The sequence below is a fragment of the Lepus europaeus genome, chromosome 18 (assembly GCF_033115175.1).
Source record: "Lepus europaeus isolate LE1 chromosome 18, mLepTim1.pri, whole genome shotgun sequence".
NCBI classification, from domain to species: domain Eukaryota; kingdom Metazoa; phylum Chordata; class Mammalia; order Lagomorpha; family Leporidae; genus Lepus; species Lepus europaeus.
The window spans coordinates 24,640,062-24,647,674 of record NC_084844.1 but is presented as its reverse complement, the minus strand read 5'-3'; the positions used below and the strand labels follow the sequence as shown (position 1 = coordinate 24,647,674).

Genomic DNA, 7,613 nt, shown 5'->3' with positions numbered 1-7,613 from the left:
TATATTTAAAAAAATCTTCTCCCCCAGGGCCGGGGAGGTGGTATCGAATGAATCTCAGTGGTCATGGCTTCCACCCTCCCCATCTACAGGGAATTCATTCTCCCCAGGGATTTCAAACAAACAAAAACTAGAACAATGGCAAAAATGGGAGGGAAAGTCTCTTTGTCATAGGGGGAAAAGTGTCCCCCTACTCTTCTCCCCATACGTTGACCTGAGCTTTGGGAGTTAAATCCGTGGCTACCTTGGTTCTTGTTTGTGTCCCTAGATACACAGACAGACCCAGGCTTGAAGCTTGAGGGGTCCAGATGCACGCTAGACCCCGCCAGTTGGGGAACGGGGTGTCACAGTGCGGTGCAGAAGCCCCAAGTGAGGGAGGGCGGTGGACACAAGGCAGGCAGGGGCAGTGCTGCAAACACCGGGCAGAAACTGGAACCGGGTCATACAGCTCGGGTGGCCAGCAGCCCCAAAGAACCATCTCCCTCTTGCCTGGTGTCAGCCTGGGACGCCTGGACATCCATCCGCAAGGCTGAACTGCTGCTGTTGGGAGGTTGCAAGAGGACAGGGGTGTGAGGACCTGAGCTCTGACTTTTGGGGGCGGGGGGGGGGGGTGGGGGTGGGGGGAGCAAGCCTCTCTTCCTCCTCCCACACTGAGGTCTTCATCATCTTTCTTCTAGGAGGAGCCTCGGGGGTGGGGAAGAGGGGTCAGCCGCTGCCTTGCGTGGGAAGCAAGCCCTACTTTCCTGAAGTATTTGGAAAAGAGTAGTTCTGCTCTGGACTGTCTCCTTTCCCAGGTTCCCACACCTCCCCCCACGCAGAAAGGCAGGCTCCGGGGGAGAGTACATGCGGCACCTATATGGACATGGGGGGGGGGGCTCCCGGTGTGTCCAGGTCGTGGTTCTCTGGAGTTTTTGAATCAATTAAAGCAAATAATGCTCCCTGTTTTCCGCCAGGCCCAGAGCAGTGATTGGCCAAGGCCGGTCCCGTGACCACGAATTCCCTGCAATTTCGCCAGAGTCCTGGGTTTAATAGAGAGAGTCCCCATACGCTTGTATTTATCAGCAATATACAATTATAAAGGCCCAAAATTAAAAAAAAAAAAAAAGAGCGAGAGCGAGTAAGATCTCCCCTCCCAAAATCGCTCCTTTACAGAAATCTGGGGGGGGGCAGGAGGGGGGGGTCCCTTCCGATCCTCCCTCCCGGCGCCCCCCCCAGCAGGCCCCCTCCCCCACCAGTGAAAGCCATGAATTTTGAATTTGAGAGGGAGATTGGGTTTATAAACAGCCAGCCATCGCTCGCCGAGTGTCTGACTTCCTTCCCCGCTGTCTTGGAGACATTTCAAACTTCATCAATCAAGGAGTCGACATTAATTCCTCCTCCTCCTCCTTTCGAGCAAACCTTCCCCAGCCTCCGGCCCGGCGCCTCCACCCTTCAGAGACCCGGGAGCCGAAAGCGAGCCGACGATGGGCCTGCGCCACCGCCGCCGCCGCCGCTCCCCGCCGCCCCCGAGTTCCCCTGGATGAAAGAGAAGAAATCCACCAAGAAACCCGGCCAAGCCGCCACGTCGCCTTCCCCGGCCTCCTCGGCCGTCCCGGCCGCGTCGCCCGCAGGTCGGTGAGCGCGGCGGGGCTGGGGCGAGGGGCGGCGGGGGCGCCGAGAGAGGGGCGAGCCCGCTGGGGGGCCCCTGCCCGGGACGGGGAAATGCCACCCCCCGCCGGGTTTGGGGCCTGGCCGCTGCCCGCAGCGCTCCTCGTGCCAATGGCAGATTCTGGACGAGCTTTATCCATTGAGGTCCTCACGCGTCTCCGTGCGGGGCAATGCGTGTGTTGTCCCGAGAATGAATCCGGGGGACACCAAAAGGTGCGGTCGTCCCTCCCGCAGCCCCCGGAGAAAGGGAACTGGAGAGCAGACAGGGGCTGCGACACCCTCTCCCCTGCCCGGGTGGGGTGGGAAAGTTCGGAACCGAAGGCTCCCCTGGGAGGACTCGGAGAGGCGCTCTGTGGTTCCGGGGGCGCAAGGAGCCGTTCTGCGTCCCCTGCTGCCCCCACGGGAGGCTCCGAATGCTTCGCGCTGTCCGAGCAGCGTCTACAGGCTAGGGCGCGGGCAGAAAGAACCAGAACGCGGCGTGCGCGGGGTTGGAGTGGAGGGGTTTCTGCGTTTTTTTTTTTTTTTTTTTTTTTTTTTTTTTTTTGGCGGATGGGGATAGGGATGGGGGTGAGCGTGGGGGTCTTTCTCTCAGCCGCACTGGGCTGAGGACGCGGCCCGCTGTGACTCCCAGCCCGCTTTCCCCCGCAGATGGCCCAGGCTTGCCGGAGGCCGGCGGCGGCGGCGGCGGCGGCGGGGCGCGCAGGCTGCGCACCGCGTACACCAACACGCAGCTGCTGGAGCTGGAGAAGGAATTCCACTTCAACAAGTACCTGTGCCGGCCGCGCCGCGTCGAGATCGCGGCCTTGCTGGACCTCACCGAGAGGCAGGTCAAAGTCTGGTTCCAGAACCGGCGCATGAAGCACAAGCGGCAGACGCAGCACCGAGAGCCGCCCGACGGGGAGCCAGCCTGCCCCGGCGGCCCGGAGGACGCCGGCGACCCCGCCGAGGAGCCCGCGGCCAGTCCAGGCGGCCCCTCCGCTTCGCAGGCGGCGCAGGAAGCCTGCCGCTGCCAGCCCGAGGTCGCGCCCGGCGCCCCGGGGCCCCGGCCTTGGGCCGCGCGTTTGGAGGGTGCGGGCGCGACGAGCCCCGGCTGCGCGCAGCGCCGAGCCTCCCAGCCTGAGCCCCCGCCGGGAGACGCCTTCCCGGAGCGGCAGGATTCGCCCTTCCTGCCGGACCTCAGCTTCTTGGCGGCCGACTCGTGTCTGCAGCTGTCGGGGGGCCTCTCGCCCAGCCTGCAGGGCTCGCTGGGCAGCCCCGCGCCGCTTTCCGAGGAGGACCTGGACTTCTTCACCAGCACGCTCTGCGCCATCGACCTGCAGTTCCCCTGACCCTCGCCCTCGGCCTACGTTGGGAAAATCCTCCCCCAACCCCATAGACATGTGTTTTGCTAAAATTCAGGTATTACTGAATTAGCGTTTTAATCCACTCCCGTTCTTCTTTCTCTAAAATACTCCTATTGGGCATTCGGGCGTCCTTTAAAAAAAAGAAAGAAAGAAAGAAAAGACACACAAAACCCATTCCGTTTGCTAGTCTCCTTCCCACGAAATCTCAGGAATAATTAAACTCTACGGGGGGCTTTCGTAAAAGGAACTAAAGGGACCTATTTTCCTCTTTTTTTTTAAGTTTTAGATTTTAGATTATTTATTAAAATTCTTTAATAGGAAAAGGGGAAAGTATTTATTGTATATTATTTTCATAGATTAAATAAATGTCTTTATCAAACGAAAAACGGGTGTGCGTGCGTGTGTGTGTGTGTGCGCCCGCGCGCCGGCATCCAGCCCCTTTCTCCGCGCCACCAAGGCCGGGCCTGCGTCCTTGAGGACCCGCGCGAGGTCCGAGGGCCGGCGAAGTCCGCCTGGGACAAATGGCCCCGCTGGGCGGCCGCCTCTCGGTTCGCGGCTCCGGGGAGCAAGCTGGGATCTGTTGGGAAACCGTTCACCTCCCTGCCCTGCGAGAGGCGGCCTTTGGCCCGCGTGGGTGTCCCCGGCCCCTGCTTAGAGACAAAGGTGGGCGGGCGGCCGAGGAGGGTGCGAGCGAAGGAGGCCCGGGGACGGGCTGCGGAGCCGCGGCGGGGCAGGGCTGGTCCGTGTCTCGCCTCCGTGGCCGGAGCGGGGTGGAAGGGCTTTTTCGCGACGCGGGAGGCCTGGGCATTGCAGGCCTGGGGCCAGTGGCCAGCACCTGGGGGCTGAGGGTGGCTAAGGAGTGGCGAGGGGGTTGGAAGTTTTCCAGCGCCTTGGGATGGCCACGGGCCTCCAGGTGGCCACTAAGAGAGGTCAGCCGAGAGACCTGGTGCGGCTGGACACCAGCACTCGGGACCCGCGGCCACCCCGGGGCTCCTGGGCGTGGGTGAGCATCCGGCCCAGGGAGGTCCCGGCAGCAACAGGAGACGCTGGGTCTGCCGCCGGGGAAGGAGGAGCGAGGAGAGCGGGAGGGAGACAGGGACGCCAGGAAGATGCTCAAAATGGCGCTGGAGTCGGCGGCGAGCAGGGCGCGGGAGGAGAGTGCGGCCGCCATGACAGCTGCCGCGGGACGCTCGGGGTGCGGCCGCCGAGGTCGCCCCGCTTCTGCGCGCCGGGGCTTCCCGAAGCCAGGGAAGAAAGCGCGCCTGGACGCCTCGTGTTAGTTTTCATTTTTATTTTCTAATTCTCATTTAAAAAAAAAAATTAGTCCAAGGATGCTGAGAACGCGAAAGAGAGCGGCGTGGGTGGGGCGAGGGGTAGGGGCGAGCCGGGGGGGTCTGCGGGCTGGGTCTGCCTCGCCGAGCCTGGCCAGCGGACCCACCTGTCCTGGTCGACAACTTCATTTCCCGTCTCGGCTCGGCTTCCTTACCCCCACGGCACCCTGCCTGGCTCCTGGCAAACCCGATAAGCGGGAAGCAAGGATCGATCTTCCCCATCTGCCTCGTGGTTTGTTCCCGGGAACGTGGAGATTTAAAGGGCCCTGGAAAGCCATCCATCCTCCTTAGGTTTATTTAATATTTCTCCGGCTCAGAAACAGACGCCGCAGAGCTGCCTCGCCGGCAGATGCTGCTGTTCTAGAAAACTGTTTATTTCCTGCGCTTTCTCGGACTTTCCCGGGTAGCAGCAGCAGCTCGGGGACCTGAGTGCCAGGCACCGAGAGGCTGCAACTGTCAGGATAAACCTGGGGCCAACACGGATCGTGACATACAGGACTAGACAGCACAATAGCGTACTAAAAAACCAAACCAAAAAAACAACAACCCAGTGCCTCAGTGTGGGGAAGCATGCATATTGTATTCAGCCGAAATTTAATCCCTTAAACTGCCTTAATGTAGAATTCATCCTGTGCACTAAATAATCTTATGTCATGTTAAATTGCACTTATTTCTCTCATAAATAAGTTAATATGGAACAATTAGATGTGCTATAATAATATCGTGTATCTTATTAGTTTATTTTCCCTCATAAAGTATATAGGTATGAAATAAATTCAATATATTAAAGTAATAATACACAGCTTATTGGCTTGTGTGTTTATTTTCCCCATAAATAAGTGGATATACAATATATTAAAACCACACTATACATCTCATTGGGCTGTGTGTTTATTTCTCCATAAAATATGCCCGCTGGCAGTGTTTAACGTCTTTTTTAAAAAAATCACAGCACAGAAGCCATCTCTACACTAGCACAATGAAAGAGACATTTCAGCTGGGGCTTTGATGGCTATGGACAGCCACACTAGATGATTTGGTCTAATTAAAGATGCTCTTGCAGGTACAGCAGATTGTTACAAAGCTCGAGACCTCCAGGAGGAGATCGCTAATTGCCCACCCTCCAGCTTTCCATGGTCAAAGGAGAGCACCCGTCCTCCATGCCAAGACGCCAGAATTCCCTTCCTAGCATCACTGGCTGCCGTACTCGCTGCAACCTGTGAGCTAGTTAGTAATGAAGACTCTTAGTCACGGCCCCTGCTACTGAATCAGAATCAGCAATTTCACAGATCCCCACACGATTTACATGCACGCGCTACTAGACCATCGTGCCACCGTGCTTCCTGCGAACTTAGGGCTCTTTGACCCACTTTACCAGATTGCTCTCTTCCAGTCCTCCCAGTGCAAACCAGTGGCTCAAAAGGGCAGGAAAGCTCAGCTGCTGTGTTAGGTGTCTGTCCTCATTGCTCCCTGCCAAAGTGAACAAGGAGCCAGGAGGGTGCAGCCAAAGGCTCCACCTGCCAGTTTAGATTCATGTGTTCAGGCACCCCCAGGCAGAAGCTGACAATCTGGGGAACCAGGGTGTCCAGCATTTCCCTTGGCTGATTGCTCAGAGGAGTTGGAATTCTTTTTATAGGAAGCACACAAGACTTGCTCACTCTCTCCCTTCCCCAGTTTCCAAACTCACCACCTCTGATAACACCATAGTGGGACAAAGAGCTAGTGCCTTTGCAGAAGGAAACAATGCTTGTCTTCCATCTCTCCGAGACTCAACTTGAAATTCAAGGGAATGCCTGGCTACTTGGGGTTTATAGGGATTGGGATGCAAGGTGTCCATGTGCCACATTAGCTCCCTTTCCCCTTTTCGTCTCTGGGTCATCTTTCGTAGCCTGAGTTTTCCTAGCTGGCCATGGAGGAGGAAGGGGAACAAGAGTGGTTCTCAGATGGGACAGCAGACTTCCCCCAGTGGAGGCAGGTTGGAGGGCAGCGCCAGGCAGCTGCACCTGCTTTTCCCCACCCTGACTGCGGCTGGGCTCCTCCGGGGTCAGGACTGAGTGTGAGTCTGTTATGTGGCACAGACTGGTTATAAATCAGCTCAGGTTGGGATGGGCAGGTTTCAGTGCAGCCCAGAAAGCTACTGGTCAGTATGCCCTGCTCTTGGCAAATCATTCTTTTAGGAATGGCACAGGGGACGGTGCTGTGGTGCAGTAGGTTAATCCTCCGCCTGCAGCACTGGGATCCCATATGGGTGCCGATTTGAGTCCCTGCTGCTCCTCTTCCAATCCAGCTCTCTGCTAAGGCCTGGGAAAGCAGTAGAGGATGGCCCAAGTGCATGGGTCCCTGCCCGCATGAGGAAGACCTGGAAGAAGCTCCTGACTCCTGGCTTTGGATTGGCACAGCTCCGGCTGTTGTAGCCATCTGGGGAGTGAACCAGCGGATAGAAGGCCTTTCTCTCTGTCTCCTCTCCCTCTCACTGTCTGTAACTCTACCATTTAAATAAATAAATAAATCTTTTTTTAAAGGCGCATTAATATCACGGTGAAAGCAAAGGACCATTAGAATGAGGAATTACTTGCAGTCATGATAACCCTGAATCATTAAAAAAAAAGTTAACTTATGTCTGGGCAAGTCCCTTCCCCTTTCTGGACCCCAGTTTCTCTATCTGTGAAATAAATGGAGGAATTAAATGCCTCTAATGTACTTTGCATTACTGTATGCCAAATGCATACTCATTCGTCTTCAGAACCAATGTATTAAATATTTATTATGGCTGGTGTCATGTGTTCTCAAGTGATTCTTAGTGTTGGACAAAAACCTGCCTCCCACATTTTAGTGGCACCATATTAACAAAGCTTAATTTGTATCTTTGCCCCAACAACCATTCTCCCAATCACTACTTAAACGGGGAGCAAGAGAGATCTTTACAACAGCAGGTCCCTGGGTGCAGTGCTGTGTGCCAGGTGCCAGGTATTTCATAAACAGGAGCATTAGGTAGTGTCCTTGCCAGCTTTCCCTCTGGCTTTTGTCCTCTGCCACTTTCCCCAACATTTGGCTATGTTCACTCTTGTTTTAAAAAAAAGAGTGGGTGTTTTAACATAAAAGAGCCACCCAGCTTCTTCCTGGGCTCAGTGTGCTAGACTTTCAAAGTCCAGTTTAGTCCCTCTTTATCTGGCTCCTGGGACATCAGAGCAGAGGCTCCAAGCTGAGTTGCCCTAAATCCCATAGAGCTGCGGAATTCCCTGAGTCCTCGGTCCTCTGGCCCCACCCCACATCTTCCTGAAAGGAGTTCAGCCCA

At 56.1% G+C, this 7,613-nt stretch overlaps 1 protein-coding gene across 1 annotated transcript; it reads left to right on the top strand.

Moving 5' to 3' along the window:
- Positions 1-1,240: 1,240 nt before the first annotated feature.
- On the top strand, positions 1,241-3,364 carry HOXB2 (homeobox B2). Its single transcript, XM_062216110.1, has 2 exons — positions 1,241-1,599; positions 2,276-3,364. The coding sequence occupies exons 1-2, from the start codon at positions 1,241-1,243 to the stop codon at positions 2,970-2,972; spliced, it is 1,056 nt and encodes a 351-aa protein (XP_062072094.1). The 3' UTR covers positions 2,973-3,364.
- The last annotated feature ends 4,249 nt before the right edge of the window (positions 3,365-7,613 follow it).

Bases quoted from the DNA above. Each gene is read 5' to 3' on its own strand.
- HOXB2 (XM_062216110.1), top strand. From the start codon at position 1,241: ATGAATTTTGAATTTGAGAGGGAGATTGGGTTTATAAACAGCCAGCCA. The intron at 1,600-2,275 runs GCCCGCAGGTCG...TGTGACTCCCAG, and splicing joins TCGGCCGTCCCGGCCGCGTC to CCCGCTTTCCCCCGCAGATG.